This window comes from Macrosteles quadrilineatus, unplaced genomic scaffold, assembly GCF_028750875.1.
Source record: "Macrosteles quadrilineatus isolate MER2022 unplaced genomic scaffold, UCM_ALF_1.0 Scaffold_4__1_contigs__length_99947679, whole genome shotgun sequence".
NCBI lineage: Eukaryota > Metazoa > Arthropoda > Insecta > Hemiptera > Cicadellidae > Macrosteles > Macrosteles quadrilineatus.
This window is the reverse complement of record NW_026542597.1, coordinates 45,160,289-45,181,072: the sequence shown is the minus strand read 5'-3', so window position 1 is coordinate 45,181,072 and position 20,784 is coordinate 45,160,289. Positions and strand designations below refer to the sequence as shown.

The following is a 20,784-nucleotide window of genomic DNA, read 5'->3' as shown; positions in this document are numbered from 1 at the left end:
TTGAAAAAGTGGTCAGTGACCACGAAAATTTCTACTTTTAATTTTGTGATGTTTTATGTGTCTCTATGGACTTATTTAAAGGTAAGCCTGCTTTCCTGTCAATTTCCTTAATAATTCCTGGCAATGCCCTATCTTTTTATAAGATAAGTTTCAAAATTAATTCTTTACAACTTCACAGTGGTTTTACAACTATACATACTAATGTGATGTTTTGTCAAATTACGTAAAAAAACTTTCCCATTTCATGCCCTTTAAAATGATGTAACCCATAAGGTTATTGCTGTATTAAAAGTTCGAAAAATTAGGTCAAAACCGCGTCAAGGTCAGAGTTTTCGGAATCAAAACATTGAACCAAATGTAATACAGTATCTGTTAATTTCTTTGCTATCTTATAATCAGCTGACATCTGATCAGCTGGGTGTTAAACTTTGTTTACAAAACCAGCTGATTGCAATTGTTGGCTTGTAAACATTTAAATTATTAACAATTTCATTATTTTATAAATCTATGACAAAAATTCAAAATAAATTTGATAAAAATCTAGGTTAATACATTTGTACAAATAAACAAAATGAATCCTGTAAAGTCTGGTTTCTAGATTTTTAATCAAAGTAAGTTTTCAAAATGTCCACCATTTTTGCTCTAATGCATGTGGTCATAAATATGGTCTTTTCTAAAAGTTTCTCACTGTTGCCTTTAATTTTAGCTCCTCTTGAAGAAGGTTGGAAGCTTAAGTCCGATTTCTTAGCTCATCCGCTGTTTGAACTAGTGTTCGGTAATTTTCCTGTTTGAGGTAACCTCAAGCGTAGTAGTCCATTGGAGTCTGGTGACTGTGGTGGCCAAGCAATTGATCCGCCTATTCCAATCCACATTGGGAAAGTATTTCCAATGTAAATTCGCACCCCATTATTGAAGTGGGGAGGTGCACCATATGCTTGCTAAACTTTTCGCTTACGTACATCCAACGGGACGTCTTCAATGAGCCTTGGTAGAGTATCAGTAAGGACGTTGAGATACTGACAGCAGTTTAATGAATATGGAACATCAATGAAAGGGCCAACTAACTGGTTTTAGAGTAATCTATTCAACTTAAATCTTGTTTGGTTTCGACACTGGTGTATCACATGTGGGTTTACTGTAGCATAGTGATGTCCATTATGGATGTTGTAAATACAATCCCGAGTAAACTTGGATTCGTCTGTCCACAAAATCGACTTGAGGAAGTCACGATGATCAAGTCAACTAACAGAGCGACATAACTGAAGTCTCTGTAGACAATCTCTAGGTTCAATAATCTGTACTTGTGTAAAATGGTAGGGATGCAATTTTTCCTTTCTCAATAGCTGAGAAATACCTAAGTCACTAAAAACTGTCATTGTTCTTGTCCGTGGACCGTCCTCAAACCACCCCAACACATCTGACTCAGCACAACACATACACAATACACATCTTGTATCACGTTCCCAACAGAATTATGTTTAGTGGCCACGGAAACTTGTATGGACACTGATGAATATTTGTTCATTTGAAAGTCACCTATTAGGAAACTGACGACTGTATTCACGTCAGATTACAGCTGTATTTGATAACAGAACCCGGAAAATAAAATCATATCAAGACACTTTGTTGGTGAACACCAACATAGCACTAAACAGTTATAATATTTTTCAAGTATGTTCATGAAATAGTTAATAATTTAAATGTTTACAAGCCAACAATTGCAATCAGCTGGTTTTGTAAACAAAGTTTTAACACCCAGCTGATCAGATGTCAGCTGATTATAAGATAGCAAAGAAATTAACAGATACTGTATTACATTTGGTTCAATGTTTTGATTCCGAAAACTCTGACCTTGACGCGGTTTTGACCTAATTTTTCGAACTTTTAATACAGCAATAACCTTATGGGCTACATCATTTTAAAGGGCATGAAATGGGAAAGTTTTTTACGTAATTTGACAAAACATCACATTAGTATGTATAGTTGTAAAACCACTGTGAAGTTGTAAAGAATTAATTTTGAAACTTCTTTTTTTATGTTATGTGAGACATACAACGGTGAAAATATGGTTTTATGTTACAGGTGTTGCAATGGTTTTGTAGGAAATTTAATGCTCTTTTTATTGGTATAAGTTATTATGCTGTACGTGTATTGGCTTAATTTCTATGCTCGTTTTAGTGAAGCTACTACAGGTAATTTTAAAAATTCACATAATCGGCCATTACAGCATAACGGGTGGGGATGGAAAATTATTGTTTGTCATTTTTTGTTCCTTTTAGTGAGTAGAATAACTGGTAAAAATTAACGCACTTAGTAGAAACTCACCCTGTATAACAAATTAACTACAGTAATTACGATTTTTTTACATACCATTTACAGGTGCTCAACAGGGCGTCCTTTAGATGGACAGCATATGTGCAACTTGCAATACAAATTTACTTAGGTAAAAAAAGTTGTGAAAACAATTGAAAATTTGAAAATAAATACAATTTTTTGATAGTAGGTGGTTTTTTGGGATGAATGGGTGCGATTTTCGGAAAACTCCTAAGAGTGTCTTGTAGAAAATCAATTCCTGCCCATGGAAATTCTTTCAAATCGTTGCTAGCTCTTACTGCTTTCTAGTTATAACGGTTTAAAAAAAAAACATATTTTTGTCGTTTTCAGATGTCCAACATTTTAGATTTTTCGGGGGGTTGAAATTTGAAAATGGGAATTTTGGATATTTTCTGGATAATTTTTGGTGACATTCCACACCGTTTTCAAATTTCAAAAGTCTCTAGCACGTTTCTAAGAGATGAGCATACCAAAGTGGGTCTCATTCAATGCCATTCCCCATAGGAATAACATGGGGAAAATACAAAATTTAACATGGGGGAAATACAAAATTTCAGGGTGTTTAATTCTTACGGCATTTTTACAACTACTGAGCTGGGCGTTGACAGAAGCGTGCTACTGCTACTTGGCAGAAACCCCGTGAAACTCGAGAACTTCCTCTTTCTAACAGTATATAGTTCGATCAAATCAGATTCATAGATGAGTAGCTATGATTTTTCAAAATTGGATGATTCTTTTTTAAACACCCTGTATTTTAGGTCTCATAGGTTCCTCTAATGCCTGCCAAAAGTGGCAATGCCGCAGTTCCAGCCTACCAAGACAGCTGTAGCACTAATTTATGCAGTCTGCACAATGTTTATGATGGTAACACATTTGTTATTACTGTTATTATTATGGTGAGTAGGCTGCAGGTTGCCACATTGCATTAGAGGAGACTATGGTTATGGTAATATCACTAAACAATTTGTACGTGATTGGTTAGGAAATTGTAAATAGTTCTAAGAAGAGATCTGATTTAAAGGCATGTCATGTCACGAACAGAAATACAAAGTTTAGCAAATTAAAAAGCTATTTGTTTCATAGAAAAAGAAAGAGATGGGGCTCACTCTGCCAGACATGAAGGCTGTTAGGATCACCCCGGTTGACAACTACCAAGGAGAGGAGAACAGAATCATTCTGCTGTCCCTGGTGCGCAGCAACAGGGAGAACAAGATCGGCTTCTTGAGCACAGAGAACCGAGTGTGTGTGGCTCTGTCTAGAGCCAAGGAGGGTCTGTACGTGGTGGGAAACATGGACAACTTGACAAACAGCAGCAGTATCTGGCCAAAGATCAAGCAAACGCTGGAGTCCATCAATGCCTTTGGTCAGTATCAATAAACAATTTCCAATTCTCTTAATTTGTGATTTCTTAAATAGATACAATGGCGTCACAAGATTAAAGGTTGCTCTTTCTTTACAGAGGTAAAATTTTTTTACACAGTAGTTGTTTAACACATTCGCTACTGATCACCACATATTGCGACAGTGCGGTTTTTGCCTCGGCCCGAGGTATACATTTTAATATCACACATAGACCGGGTGTCGCAGTACACGTAGACCACGGGCCAGTGATGCAGCAAAGTAAAAAACAGTTTTGCCAACTATCATATGACGTCACTAATCATCATATCCACAGACCAAGTGACACACATATGTGACAGACATCCCTGTAGAGAACTGAAGAAAATTTGGGGCCTTCAAATAGACCGTTAAAAAGATATAAGCTTTTTAATAACATTAAGACACCGACACAAATATGCGACGTCAGTCTATTTTATTTCAGGTGACCAGCCGTCGCAGAAACTGGCGGTCGCATATGTACGTCCCTGGTTCATATGTATGAAAATTTAAGTACTATTGCGTAAAAATCTCATCCATTGAATAAACCAGCTCTCTACTACCCAATCTCGAAGTTGTTTCAGTTTGTTTCAAATCCACTGCGCTTAGAGACTAAAAAATCTTGTAGCGCCTGTAAGGTCTTGGTTATATTTGTACCCGACCCCACTGCAGAGGTAATATAGGGATTTATAACCGTTAAGAGCTTTAGTGACTTAAACGTTTCTTTATAGTTGTGGTTGCAAAGGTTGAAAAGTGACCTTTCCCTTATAGATTTTATAGATTGGAGTTTTATTAAAGTTTGTCTCAAAGGTCCCTCCCCATGAGATTTACTTATAAGGTACATTTTTTCTTGTAGGTCAAAGACTGTTGCTGCGGTGTGAGAGGCATCCAGAGCAACTGACTGAGGTATCCCATGCCAATGACTTCAAGGCAGTGCCGGACGGTGGCTGTAGGCTCAAATGCAACTCTGTTCTCCCCAACTGCGGTCACATCTGTCCTCGGATTTGTCACATCATCGACAAGGACCACTGCCTGTACAAGTGTCAACAGAAATGTGAAAGGTACATTACCCTCTCTTTGTTAAGATTTATACCTCTCCAAGCTTTTTATCGAGGAAAACAGGCCTTATTATACTATTACTGATTTTTTGCTTCATATAAGTTGAAAATCAATTTTATGTAATTGTAAAAAATAAACTTTCAAAGGTTTAATGAAGAATTTTAAAATGCTTGTGACGCAAAATTCTAGGGGGGGAATCGTGGTGTATTAATTTAATTATAAAATGAATTATATATTTCTAATTCAGATTCAAATATTACAAGTATTAAATTTGCTAGCTCGATCCATGTACCGTTAGATATCGTACGATGTGACGTCATATGGCCTGATCGAATAAACTAACCCCATTGGTTGTTTCCATCACACCACCTTCCGTTCCCACTGCTACCTCGATCACCCGACACTCTCTGTACAACAGTCATCGTCCTACCTTACCGGCTCCCGCACACCAATGCAGTTTTTCTTAACATAAAATGTGTTAATTATTTCGAGTACCCGATCCTCCTTCGCTCGCATCCAGGTTCGGATGCGACAATGGCGACGAGTGCGACAACCTACTGTGTGGATAAAGGAAGCGCGTTTTACAGTGCAGTGCCATTGTTTCGGTACGTTACATGCCACTAGACGGCAATTTTTACACCGCGTTCGGTAAATTAACGTTGATAGAAGAAGAAGTTACTACAATGAGTGTCATCGGAAATTTCGGGCCGTTCGACAGTTCGGAGGAGACGTGGTCTACATACGTGGAACGTTTTGAACTTTACATAAAGTGTAATGGAATTTCGGACGACAAGAAAGTAAGTGCGTTTCTAACAGTAATCGGAGTTAAATCGTACAATCTGCTGAAAGACTTAATTACGCCTGAAAAACCATCGGAGAAGTCGTTTAAGGACATTGTGAAAGTGCTACAGGATCATCTTCATCCTAAACCCTCGTTTATCACGGAGAGGTATAAATTCAGCAAGCGCGACCAACTGGAACACGAGACTATTTCGGAATACATCGTTCATTTAAAGCAATTATCAAAGCATTGCCAGTTCGAGGACAAGTTACCGGACTATCTCAGGGACCGATTAGTGAGCGGTATTCGGAATAATTCGATTAAGAAGAGACTACTGGCGGAGGACAACCTGACGTTTACCAAGGCGGAGCAGCTGGCGACATCGCTAGAGACAGCAGAGAAGGACGCAGCATCCCTGACGTACCACGGCGGCAGCGGCAGCACGGGGACAGCGATGAGGCTTCAGAGATTCTCCTCAGCGCAACGACCTCAACGCAGCAAACAATCAAGTGCCGTTCCAAGTGTTGTGCAATCTACAGAGTGCTATTGTTGTGGAAAAAAGGGTCATTTAACGCACCAGTGCTATTTTCGTGAATACGTGTGCAATTTTTGTAGAAAAAAGGGTCATTTGGAGAAGGCATGTAAATCAAAAAAGAGGGGTAAGTCCTATCATTCTTCCTCTAAAAATAGTTCAAATGCCAAGGTTAATTACTCCAAAAATACTCAGGGTAACAGATACCAACATAAACAATATTATGTGGAAGTAGATGAATCTAAAAATAACGATAAAGTTGTAAATGATGAGGTATATGACATTTCTAATATTTTTTAAACTGACAGTGAACTGACTGTTAATGTAAATCAGGGTATGGTCAACAAAATTGAACCTATTCAAATAGATTTGCAAGTACAAGGTAAACAAATGAGATTTGAAGTAGATTCAGGTGCTTGTGTTTCTGTTGTTTCGGAACAATTTTACAATAAGCACTTAAGTGATGTAAAACTAAACCCCACAGATCTAGTTCTGAGTTCCTACACTCATGAAAAAATCAAACCTGTAGGTAAAATCAATGTTAATGTTAAGTACAAATCAGTAGAAAAATGCCTATCATTGTATGTTATAAGCAACGGTGCTAATCCTCTAATTGGTCGGGATTGGATTAAAGATCTCCAAATTGTTGTTAGTATCCCCAACAATGTAAATAGTGTAATGTCGACTTCAAATGAAGTAAAAGTAGAATCAGGTAATGAGTCTAAAGTTGTGCGAGATTTATTAAACGAATTTCCAGAGGTATTTACCACTAAGCTAGGCTGTTACAATGGAGATCCTGTTAAGTTAAAGCTCAAATCAAATGTAGTACCTAAGTATTACAAACCAAGACCTATACCTTATTCTTTAAAAGACAAAGTAGAACAGGAATTACAATGTTTAGTTGACGATGGTATCATTTCCACTGTTTCAACTAGTGATTGGGGTACACCTATTGTTCCCGTACTAAAACGTAATGGCAAAATACGCATTTGCGGTGACTTCAAAGTTACCTTAAATCCATATCTAGAAGTAGATAGACATCCTATACCTCGCATTGAAGATCTTTTTGCAATCTTACAGAAAGGAAAACAATTTTCTAAAATAGATTTATCATCAGCCTATATGCAACTTAGGTTAGACGATGAAAGTAAGAAACTTTGTACCATAAGTACACACAAGGGGTTATTTGCATATAACCGACTTTGTTACGGAATATCTTCTGCCCCAGGTATTTTTCAACGGGTAATTGAGCAAACACTACAAGGTATCCCGGGTGTAGCGTCATTTCTTGATGACATTATTGTTACCGGAGCTGACACAGCTGAACACCTGTCGAGACTAAGAGAAGTGTGTAGTAGGCTAAAGACAACAGGGTTAACTGTTAGTAAAGATAAATGTCAATTTTTCAGTGATAGCTTAGAGTACTTAGGGTACGTAATTAGCCAAGAGGGTCTTGCCACATCCAAAGATAAAGTCAAAGCCATTGTAGAGGCACCAGTTCCAAAAGATGTTACACAGCTCAAGGGTTTTCTAGGTCTAGTTAATTACTATGCAAAGTTTGTACCAAATGTTGCTACCATTCTAACACCCTTGTATCAATTATTAAGGAAAGACGTAGTTTTTAAATGGTCTTTGTCATGTCAAAAGGCGTTTGAAGCTATAAAAGAAAGATTAGTTTCAGCTAATGTGCTAGCGCACTACAACCCAGACTTGCCAATTAAATTGTCATGTGATGCGTCACCCTACGGTATCGCAGGAGTGTTAAGCATTGTTGACAAAAATGGAATGGAAAGACCAATTTCATTCACAAGTAGAGTACTAAACTCAGCAGAAAGGAACTATTCTCAAATAGACAAAGAGGCACTAAGCATTGTTTTCTGTGTAAATAAATTCAATCAGTATTTATGGGGCAGGAAGTTCACTCTTTGTACAGACCATAAACCACTATTAGCTATATTTGGTTCGAAAAAAGGGTTACCAGCATTTGCAGCTGGCAGACTACAACGCTACGCGTTATTTTTGTCAGGTTACGATTACGACATTAATTATGTTAAGTCACAAAATCATGGTAACGCGGACGGATTGTCTAGACTTCCGCTAAATTGTAATGACAGGGAAGACAGTAATGTAAATATTGATTATTTAGGAACATATCTCCAATGTATATCAGAGTGCGATGTACCAATAGATTTTAATGATGTGCGTAAGGAAACTCAAAAAGACAGTGAGTTAAACAGAATCCTTGGATATGTTTTGTACGGCTGGCCAATCAATTCGGACGTTAATCTAAGTGACTATGTCAAAAGGCAAGCTGAGCTAACAGTTGAACACGGAATACTAATGTGGGGCTATAGAGTAGTCATTCCAAAATCATTAAGAGGGGCTTTATTAAAAGAATTACATAATGGACATCTAGGAGTTGTAAAAATGAAGTCGTTAGCCAGGTCGTATTTATGGTGGCCTTCTATTGATAAGGATATTGAGGCCGTGACTAACAGTTGCTCAGCGTGTCTTGCACAGCGGGAATCTCCTGTTAAAAGTAAACTTCATGTATGGGAATTTCCTCCCAATGTTTGGCAAAGAATTCATGTCGATTTCCTTGGACCATTAAAAGGACAAATATATTTAATTGTACTAGACGCCCATAGTAAATGGATTGAGGTAGAACTTGTTAGTTCCACTTCAGCCAAACAGACCATTGACAAACTCAGGCCTATGTTTTGTAGATTTGGCTTACCAGAAATAATAGTTAGTGATAATGGTCCACCTTTTTGTTCTGAGGAATTTTCAAAATTTTTGAAACAGAATGGAATAAGACAAATCTTGACTCCACCTTACCATCCAGCTTCTAATGGCCAAGCTGAGAACGCGGTAAAATCAGTAAAGAAAAGATTAAAATGTGCAATCTTTGAAAATGAGGATGTAAATATAGCTTTAAGTAGATTTCTTATCTCTTATCGTAACACAGTCCATAGTACCACTTGTGAATCTCCCGCCAAACTTATGTTTAATCGACCATTAAGAACTAGGTTAGATTTAATCAGACCAAACATTCAGTCAACTGTTGCTCAAAAACAAGAGAAACAGATCATAAATGCAAGGGGTACTCATACTAGACAATTAGCTATAGGACAATGTGTACTAGCAAGAGACTATAGAGGGAAGGATAAGTGGGTTGAATGTACGGTTGTTAGACGACTAGGGCCAGTAACATACATTGTACAACTAGAGACAGGCTTAACTTGGAAGCGACACATAGATCAGCTGGTAGGCTTGCAATCAGGCAGCAACATCAACACGGAACATAGCAGATACTACGATCCCGTGACGTCAACATCAGCTGTTACTACTTCCTGTGTATCGTCAGCACCGGTGTCGTCACCAGCCAGGCCGCCCCACCAGCACACCCAGCCTCAACAGCTGAGTTCCCCCACTACTACGCGTCACTCACCAACTACACGCCAGTCCGAGCGGCATAGTCCTATTGTTGCAAAACGCCATTCTTTACAACCCGATCAGCTGACTGCTACGTCACCTGTTACAACTAATACTAGACGATATCCACAACGGGATAGGAATCCTCCAAAGAAAATGGATTTGTAATTGTTTGTTATGGTTTTATATTTACGCTTGTTTGCAATTCTATTGTGTTTATTTTCAGCACTGATGTTTCAATATTTTTGTGTTTATTTTCAGCACCGATGTTTACAATCTTTAATGTTGTTTTTAACTCTGATGTTTTCAAATTGTGTTTTTATTTTCATTACTGATGTTTTCAATTTGTGTGTATACATTTTTCCATAAAAGTTTTATACAAGCTATGTTCAAAAGTAAGGGCGGAGGAAATGTGGTGTATTAATTTAATTATAAAATGAATTATATATTTCTAATTCAGATTCAAATATTACAAGTATTAAATTTGCTAGCTCGATCCATGTACCGTTAGATATCGTACGATGTGACGTCATATGGCCTGATCGAATAAACTAACCCCATTGGTTGTTTCCATCACACCACCTTCCGTTCCCACTGCTACCTCGATCACCCGACACTCTCTGTACAACAGTCATCGTCCTACCTTACCGGCTCCCGCACACCAATGCGGTTTTTCTTAACATAAAATGTGTTAATTATTTCGAGTACCCGATCCTCCTTCGCTCGCATCCAGGTTCGGATGCGACAGGAATAAACTAGAATTCACCAAGTCAGGCTAGGCCTACCCCTAGAACCGGCCACACTCAAATTTCTTCCCCGGAGTGCTCAGAAGGAGCCGAGAAAAATCCAGGGGTCGATACGAAGTTGTTACGGCTTTGACTGATCAATTGATTTAAAATTTAATCAAAGGCTCAGAGCTCTAGAAGCGCTCAGGAAATCCTGCAGACGCCCAGTTGGAGCTATATCATCCCAGCCTTCGTAAAAGTGTTTTGGTAAATTTTGCCTAACTTTTGGATTGTCTCTGTAGGGCCGACGAGTATCCAATCTTAAGCCGATGTGATTTAAATACTCGTAATAAACTGTAAACTATCTGGCTAAAGACATGGCTAAAATCGGCCGGTTTAACTTTATTATGTGAAACGAAGTGCTATTGTGAATAAATATGTAGTTGTGGATGTGTTTGTGTACTTCACTGTGAATAAAAATAGGCCTACGTTCTTTGGCCCATAGCCCAAGCTATGGCCAACACATAGGCCTCGGAGTAGGCTATTGTGGTTAAAAATCGGGTAAGTTCTGATGTTCATTTATTCGTAGTACGTTTTTACCCCCCTTAAAATTTGGTACCTTACATGCTTCAGAATCAAAATTCAGAAGATGAATGTTTAGTTTATCCTTTTATTGGGCTCATCTCAGAGGTTACATATTTGAAATGATTTAGACCTGAATTTAAAGTTTAATATAGAAAGCAATATAACAACTATCCAAAACATTTATTATGTCCAAATATTTTTGTTTTTAGGGAATTTCCAATATAGGGAATAAGCTATTACCGTAGGTCTAATGGTAAGACCTACTTTACCTTTTCTTTTTGTTTTGATAATCCCAGAGGCCAAAAACACCATCCGTGCGAATTTTAATTTATATAGGCTATATACTAATCTATTATATTATTCATATAAATGTGCGTTAGCACAGTAACTCTAGTAAGAAACGAGCATTGGACGATGGGAACAGGGTTGTATGGGGTAAAAATTAGTTTTTCTCATTTTTGACTCTCAAAACATAGAATTTTCCAATTCTTCTCTAAAACATTTTGAAAAGGTTAAAAAAAAAACTAATAATAACGTAATATAGAATTTGGTAGGATTGAGGATACTAATAACGGAGGTGCTCATAATTAGCAGTTTTTTTTTCTATGTATGACTATCAAATAAGTTTCAAGGCCTAATAAGTGTTGCTGATTGTTATTGTCGTAAAAACTAGTGAAGATGTAATGTAAACACCTTCTTAATATTAAACAGCTAGTTAGGCACACTGATTGTGGAATGATTAAAGTAATCACAATCTTGTCTGTCTGCTTCTCACTGAAATCCTTCACACATTTATTTCAGACCTCCGTGTGACGTGGAAGGACACAAGTGTCCTTTGAAGTGTTGGAGGAACTGTGAACCTTGCATTATATCTGTGGAAAAACTGCTGCCTTGTGGCCACACAGCCACTCTCGCGTGAGTATTTTATCTTGTTGAACATTTCCTCATCAAATTAAAAAATAGGTACTAAAATGATTTATACATATGAGTTCAAAGACCAGGGTTTGGACTATTCCCTTAAAAACACACAAAATGCCAATGGTGTGGTTGTGAATAACCATACAAAATAAAACTCTTAAATTAATCTGGTTGAACACCAATTGATTAAGGAGTCGTAGACAGTTTCACCCTATCCCTTGAACCCATAACTAAGTGTTATAACAAATTAACTATGTAGAGGTCCGTTTTAAATACTGTACAATATGTGAAAGCAACCGTTTGTTTACCTTAGAAACAGTTTAGGGTTTTTTCTCATCTGCCAGACTGGTTTCTCAGCAATAAAGGAAACCTTGTGAATAAAATCATTACTTACTTCCTACTGTGGCCACTGGTACCCTAAATGGTACTTGGACCTACCCAAACACACTGCTTCACATCTTACGTCCTCCTTCCTTCTTCCCAGTTATCTTAGGTCCTTTTCTACTTGGTCCCAACATTTCAGTTTCGGTCTAGCAAGGTGTCTTCCCCTTCAGGGTTGTTCTCCAGTTTCAGTAAAGAGTGTTCTTCTTTGTTAAGATATGTCTGCCCATCTCATCATTCCTTACTCCTTACCTAAGGTCAATAAATCATTACACTGAATTTAAATGTTTGATGGTTTAAAATCAATAGAACACTGAATTAACATAGTTTAACTGATACCAACCTACACCAATGAATATTTCCTAGCTGTTTTCTCAATGGTTATGACACTTACTTGATCCTTGATGTCTTCATTTATAATTGGATATTCCAGATTGATTGTGTCAGGTTTCTTCGCATTTTCTAAAACTGTATACAGGATGATTAAAAAAGAATGACTCAATGTCAAACAGTTATATTTATTTAAACAAAACGGTACACACAAACCAGTTTTACCTCAAATTATACAAAAGCATCAAGTTTATGATGATGTATTACAAGTGTTCTATGTGCCCTCCATTTGAGGCTCAGATGACATCTAGACGGTGGGCAAATCCATCCCAGACTGTTCGCAAGATGTCTTCTCGGATAGTAGCTACTGCATCAGTTATCCTGATCTTCAGCTCCTCAATATCACGTGCTAAGGGAGGATCAAAAACACAATCTTTAAAGTATCCCCACAGGAAAAAATCACACGATTATGTCAGGGGACCATGGAGGCCAGGAATGCATAGCCAAGTCTTGTGGTCCTGTGCGTCCTATCCAACATTGAGGCAAGTTGGTGTTGAGGAAATGGCCATTGTGGTGGTGCTCCATCTTGTTGAAAGATGAAGTTGTCCGAGTCAGGAATTAGTTGAGGTAATAACCAATTTCGTAGCATTGCTAGGCATGATGCAGCATTCACTATGTTTTCCTAAAAAAAAGTAGGGTCCATAAACCTTTGTTTGTGAAACCACACAAAAAACGTTCACTTTAGGCGAATCTTGTTCATGCTCCACTGTTTGATGGGGGTTTTCAGTTCCCCATGTAAGAACATTATGTCAATTAACTTTACCGCTCACATGAAATGTGGCCTCATCACTGAATATCAACCGTGGCAAAAAGGTATCCTCCTCCATGTCTTCACCGGAGCACTTGTGCTGCAATCGGTATGGTCTTAAGGCCAAACGCCGCCTTAACACACGCCACACAGTAGTCTGAGCTACTCCAAGTTCTCGGCTTGCACACCGTGTTGACGTTCGCGGGCTCCGTTGGAACTTTTCCCGAATCTGTTGAACTGCCTCTTCAGATGTGTGTGGTTGACCGGCACTTTTCCCCTTGCATAAACACCCAGTATTGCCCTGTATATAAGCCTTTTGTGAATTCTTTATTTCACCTGGGATTTATCCAGCTGTCTAATCTCCTCTGGTAGGCTATAGAAATATTAGATCACAGATACTGAAAGAAAAGCTATGTACAGTTTTTGAAAGTCTACAAGCGGGGATGTCATTCACTCTTGCGGCTGAGGATTTTGGAACATACTGGCGAGTGTCCCCATAATACAACACTATTGGTAATATGGCTATGAAAAGGTGTATGGTACACATTAATCAAATATCTCTCAGTAACAGCATATTTCAGCTTCCCTAACAGACAAATCACTCTTGACCACATGGTACATGCCCCTCTATTGCCCTTCCAATTCGCAAAAACAAATCATCACCAGTTCACCAGTAACTAATTGTGACCACTCCCAAATAAACACATTTAGGTATTGGTTCAATTTATCTCCTCTACTTCTAAGAGTAATCACTCAAGGATATTACTGCACCTCCACTTTCTACCCAGTAAGTTTCTGGTGTTAGAAACTTAATTACTTTGCTACAATGAAACATTGGCTTGCAGATGCCATCAGGAACCGGCAAATCACAAGTGCCTGGAGATAGTGCCTGCCATACATCCGGCATGTAACCATGAAATAACCAAATTCTGCTACTTGGACGTAAACCACTGCAGGTGTACCAATAACTGCTCATTCAGGCTGCCGTGTGGTCATGCCTGCAACCGCAATTGCCATGTCAACGATGACCCCGATCACCTACAGGTAAAATATACATTGTCGTGGAAATCATATTTTAAAAGTTAATTTACTCAATGCATTTTTTTCTTTGCTAGGATTTTTGTTTTAGAGAACTGTAATTTTGCATTTAAGAACTTGATAAGTAAACTAACTGTTTTTTATTGGATAATCCTTCTTCAACTATATTGGGGCTTATAATTGCTCAATAAATGTTATGAGAATAACTTGCTTATGTTACATAAAACAATGACATTAACAAAAAGTACCAAAAAGCAAATGTAATTTATCAAAACTAGGGCAAACAATTACCTAAATAATATAATAAAAATAATCAATGTGCTCTTTAAAGTTTGATATGTGTTCAGTTTTAAAGAACGAGTACTCTAAAATAGAGTATAGTTTTATTGTATGGTATAGGTTTATTTTACAAAAATCGCGGTCATGGTGCGATTGTTAATATGTCCCACGTTCACGGAGCCATCTTAAAGATCTCCCAGAATCACGGAGACATTGTCATCGCCTCTTAGGTTCACGGAATCATTGTGAACATCTCTCTCCAGCAGAGACATAATTGTTTCCTGTGACGCAGAAAAATCGTGGAGGATCAGATCCAATCCCGTCTAGAGAAAATCCCAAATCAAATAAAATCCCCTCCTTACAATCAGAAATATTTTTTCCCTGAATACTTCACAAAAATTCGGGAGCGGTACATCCCTACCATATACTGTATTTATTACTGTACCATATACTGAATCTATTTTTAAATAACTATTTCCTCATCTCCATTTCCACCTTAAATTGGTACAAATAGGTTAAAATACCAGCCTAAAGTGACCACAGAAACACTATAGGTATATTTGTACTTTCTCCCTCAAATACATAGATTAGGAGGATAAAGTATTGTTTTTGACCAAATTTTCAATACCTCCCTGAACACTGTAAGTTTTAGGGTTCAATCAATCAATCAATCAAATTCTTTATTTCATAAAATATACAGATTGGTACATGAAATTGTGTCAACATAAGTTTTCTTATCTAGATCGCTAAAACTAGGGATTTTACAGTAGTCAAAACAGAATATATATAACAATTATTGACCTTCAAATTGATTTTCCTTTCTTTAAATAATAATAAGTCCAGCTGCTTTATTATTTACCGTCGAAATCGGCGGTTACTTTCAAGGCTTATGTTAATTCAAATAACTGCGATTAATTAGGTGAAATACACATATTTTGAGCATTTAGCATTGTTTAAAGAGTAACTAGGGTACATGTTGCTCGAAATCGAGCAATTGCAAAGAAGTACAGTAGTTATTTATAAACAAATAACTTGTTTAAAAACTAATAACAGTCATAATTTCCCATGATTTTAAAAGAGTCAACTAAAAGATTATTAACTAATGGAAATACTCACAATTTGAATTTACATAACAGTCCTATTCCAGTTTAAAGGTATAATTTTTAACAATCAAACTGCCCATGGACGGGTAAAAGTTAGCTTACAATTTAAGTCAACGTAAAAAGGCTGTCAGCTTTTTTATAAAATACCGTGCCTTTAAAACAACTCCACATAAATTTATTTAATTTATTTTTGTTATTTAGCCAATTTGTAGACAATAAGGTGTAGACTACTTTAAACTCTACAGGCCAGAGATAGGGAAAAACTGGCAGAACTCTGAAATGGTGTTATTTATCATATGCCAAATCCTTGAAAAGAAATTCCATAACTAATTAACTTATATCATTACAAACCAACATCCAAAACTATACACATTTTTAATACAACATAGATAATTTACACATTGACTGTTTACAATTAACATATGTTCTTCTTCAAACTATTAATTTTTGCTTCGCAACGGGAAAAATCTGTTTCATAATCATTGAAATCAAATTATAATAAATAATCCATCATAAAGTAATTAAATAGATCTACCACATAGTTATTTTTTTTGGATCAGCTGTCTGATTTTTTTTTTAAATAGGCATTTGACGGTTCTGATTGTTTACATTTAAATGTCAAAGCAAATGTAAACATTGTGAATTTTCTCATGCTTCCATGGAGACCAATTATTAATATTTAATTTCTGACAACAGCTGGAGTTTCAAAACAATGTTTGTTTCCCATGTTTATCTTATGGAGAAATACGAAACTTTAAAGGGCCCTAGGGCCTCACTCTCTAATTATTTGTCTAAAAAGAAAGTTTCCTGTACAGCTTCACGTTAAAACGCTCTTTCCAATGACACCAAAAACATGTCAATCGGTTCAGTAGTTTCGGAGGAGTAATTGTCACAAAAATCCTGCTTGCGTATTAAATAAGTATAGATAAGTGTAAAAACAATAATGATATTAAATGCGTTAGTTGCCAAATATGGTTCATCATTCAATGAATAAAATATTTCCCATACCGTACGTCATCGGAGTTATTATTAGTATCTTATATGGTATCTCTTCCTTTGGAAGAACCTTTAAATAGTATTAAAATCGTATTGGCGGATCTTTTGTAGTTAAACACTTCCGTGATTTCATCAGTGTAATATGATTTTATTTGAAAATAAAATTTTTTTGGGAAGATATATTCTAACTTCAAAGGGAGGTATATCCGTTACAGTGTAAGTTTGATTTTTCCTTCGTCACGTCGCGTCAGTTCATATCGTACTTCTGTGCCAATGAATGAATCCTCTAGCATAGTTTTGAGAAATTGGTTGTGGGGTTACTGTTAAAGCTGGAATTCCTTGACATGCAGGATGTCAGTTAGTTGTCTCAGCCTTATCAATAACATAAAGTTGTCAATATAATCTCTCTACGGAATGTTAGGTGTAGTGGAATACTTGAAGTGAAGTTGGCTTTTATTCTTGAACTGTTGGGGGCCTCCTAGTTTGTATGGTCTTGGCAGCTTCAATGGCAACAAATAATGCAAATGACATAGCAATGGGACATTTCCAAAAAGCAAAAATACTGTAAATTGGCTGTTACGTATATATTGACGTTTACATATTATTGTTAATCAACGTATCTTATAAAGGATTATGTGATCTAGTTTAAAAGGAATATGACCTTTCTGTCATGACAGTAGCTGCTTAAATAGTATTTTCTCTTTGTACCATATTTTACAGCCAAAATGTCGTGTTATTTTCTATAATGTTACCAACCCAGTGTGCCAAAGTTCGTAATATAGGCAGGTGCAAATAATTTTTCAAGATGGTTAGCATTTTAGGCAAGGTATCTATGTTTGGATTTTATTAGACACGATAAGAGCAGATATTTCTACATAAATATTTGATATGTGTAGGATAATATGATAAAATGTAGGCAAAAGTGGTGAAAAAGGCAGACACCAACCCGTACAATAGATATAAGATATTTCAATAAGAAATTATTTAAGAATTGCTGCGATAAAAGGATTTTCCACAGATTTCATAATGGAACGTTATATTGCAAAACATGACATGATAAGAAGAAAATCAATTTTAAAATCAGAAAATAACATTGCAAATACTTATTTGGTAGAATTCAGTAACTCCCAATAAATATGTGTTGTTTGAAATACAAAATGAACAGCTGTTTCATTAAAAAGTATCATTCACATGGCCAAAATGTAAACAACTCTGTGGAGGGATCTTCAAAGGCTTCTGGGGCAGAGTCCTAAGGGATTTTGCTTAGTTTTTCTTTTGATAACTCATCTACAGACCAAGACCTTTCTTTGGACACCTCTACCAAGTTTCTACGCCCAGCCGTTCTCTCAAATTAGTAAGGACAAAGTTTCCAATTAAATATTTAGATTCCAAGATTCCCCCATGTTAATCTTATGAGAGAAATTCTAACTTTGATGGCCTGTGGGGCAAAGCCTGAGGATTTTTATTACATGAATTGGTGAAAGGGGGAGTCTAAACAAAAAATACTTTATTTTGACACGTCGTTTGTAAAAATCCGTCCATTATTAACGGAGGAGTAGTGTTTCGTAGAAATCGCCTTCACGTATTATATATAAGGATAAGTCCAGCTGATTAATACATCAAATAAAAATTAAAGTATAGAAAACAAACATAGAACAAATCAATGGAGATACGTAAATGTTTTAGTTTTTTAGTGATTTTCAATTACAAAAAAATTCTTGAATGGAGTAAAATGCAGATTCAATTAAAAATCTTTTTAATGATTTTAAAAATTTATTTGGATTTGTCTCCAATTTTAAAGTTTCTGGAAGGTGATGTAAAAATTTGTTTCCTAAATAACTAGTTTTTTTCTTTTAAAATTCCAAATTGTGCTGCTCTACCAATTGGTGTCATCTTTATGAATATGGTTACCTATTGCAATTTTATCATTCGTCAAAACCAATTTAATTGACTCATAAATGAAAAGACTGTAGACTGTGAATAATTTATGTATACAAATTTAAAGACTTGCCTTACCAAGGCCGTTGATCTTAAATTCAACATTATCCTCTATGCCCTTTTTGCTGGTGCAAAACTCTGTCCATGTTTTTTTTTTTTTTTTTTTTTTTTTGTGGTAGATCCATAGACACAGACACCATAGGCAATATGTGAATGAATTAATGCATAATAGACTGCTTTTAACGTTTCAATATTACATGATGTAGCAATCAAAATTTATTACAATTCATTTTTATTTTCCCATAAATCTCCATAGTTATCCCCTCTCCACTTACCCATTTTGATTGTTTTGCTTACAAAACAAGTAGGATGTTCAATTTTAATGTCAAGCTTTGGTAGAAAGTATGTGTCAGTTTGCTGATGTTGTTTATTTAAAATAGCTTACCAGTTTGTGTATCCTTGTTGCAGTACAATTGTTTCAAGGATTGTGCCAAAGAGTTTACTGGCTGTGCCAAAAAGTTGCACAAGTGCAAGAAGCGATGTTACGAGGATTGTGGAGATTGCTTAGTGCTGATGCCTACAACACTACCTTGCGGACATCACTATGAGATACCCTGCAGCTCTGACCCGAATACCTTCCAATGTAAAAGACATTGTAAAAGAACCATGACATGCGGTCACAAGTGTAAAGCGCTCTGCTGGGTGGAGTGTGACCCCAATCATTGTAATGAATTGGTAAGGGTATTTATCATAACCGATCTCCTTGTACAAGAATAGATTTTATGTTAGGTGAAAAGTCTAGGTTTTGATGACCCTTGAAGTGAAATCCACAGATTGATTGTTTGACATGAGAAACATTAGTTTGCTTTTCCGAGTTGTCATTCGTCTATGGGATTTTATTTTATGTCTTCTTACAAACAGTATGCAGACAGACATAATTTATTCATTTAATTTATTTTGTACAAATTACACTGATTTCGGAGGTGATATTATTGGCAATGCGTATTGCGAGTAGACTTTTTATTCATTTGTCAATCCATAAACTTGTTTGATGTCCTTGAATTATAATTTTATTTAGATAATGATAAACGATTAGTAGATATTAATAGATACCTCTGAGATTCCGTTCATAATGCCTTAAAATTGACTACATCCAATTCATTAAATAAATGTACAAGCGAGTAATCACTTGATCACTTGTGGTAGTACAATGTACTGCATCTTGCTCAATTTATATGCTCTGATTTAAACCTGTTAAAGTATTTACGTCACATTCTGTATTCTGAGACGGTTTTTATGCTTAGGTCGATAAATTGGCTCCCTGTGGACACATCATGACTAAGATTAAGTGCAACGAAGGTACGGACAAACGGGTGTGCAAAGAAAATTGTCAACGCAAACTTAGTTGTGGTCACCCGTGTCCTGACAAATGTTTCAAAGATTGTAAGAAGGTGAGATGCAATAAGGAGGTGGATAGTCCAGTGAAACCTCGATGTGGACATTCTGACATCAAAATACCCTGTTTTCTCGCTCAATCAGGTTAGTTTTTACAAGTCTTGAACACTTTTATAAGATTTTTTCACTAAAAGATCATCATGTTGCTGAATAAAACTAGAATAAACATTGTTCTAGATTTTTTGGGGTTTTGGGGCATTCCAACCCCTAGCTGCTTCAATTAATTGTTCAACTTTGGTAGCACACCTCTGCTTAATTTGACATTAGTTGCCTGAACGTCTCATCTCAAGGAGGAGACGTCACCAACTCTTGACCGCCCACCGCCATCTAAAGCTTGAGTTAGTTGTAAATATATGTTTTATTAAAGAAAGTTTTATTTTGAAATGTTAGACGCTGTCTATCGGGCCCTGGCTGGTCAAAGACGAAGAGGAAGAGTAATAAGGTAATCTCCTCTGGTTCACAAGCTGCAGCCTTCTTAGAGAAATCAAATCTTCTTAGGGCCAGGGCCACAGTCCAGTCACCAGTGCACTAATTGTAGTTTATTATTTGTATATTTGATCGGTAGTAGTAGTTAGTAGTAAATGATTTTAATTAATCAGGATATAAATCATGCAGTAGATTATTTCTATCCCTAGGATACCTCAGGACTGTATCAAACGAATGTCCAAACTAAATTTCTAAATCATTTGAAGTTCATAAAAAAATTATTA

The 20,784-nt window shown here is 36.4% G+C and overlaps 1 protein-coding gene across 1 annotated transcript in view; it reads left to right on the top strand.

The window, feature by feature from the left end:
• Window positions 1–20,784, top strand: part of LOC128993318 (NFX1-type zinc finger-containing protein 1-like) — a 98,343-nt gene that overhangs the window by 24,414 nt on the left and 53,145 nt on the right. Inside the window, exons 7-12 of the mRNA XM_054417134.1 lie at window positions 3,418–3,697; window positions 4,568–4,772; window positions 11,630–11,743; window positions 14,111–14,309; window positions 19,088–19,354; window positions 19,924–20,158. Of these exons, the coding sequence (XP_054273109.1) occupies window positions 3,418–3,697; window positions 4,568–4,772; window positions 11,630–11,743; window positions 14,111–14,309; window positions 19,088–19,354; window positions 19,924–20,158 (1,300 nt within the window). The remainder of the gene's footprint in view (window positions 1–3,417; window positions 3,698–4,567; window positions 4,773–11,629; window positions 11,744–14,110; window positions 14,310–19,087; window positions 19,355–19,923; window positions 20,159–20,784) is intronic.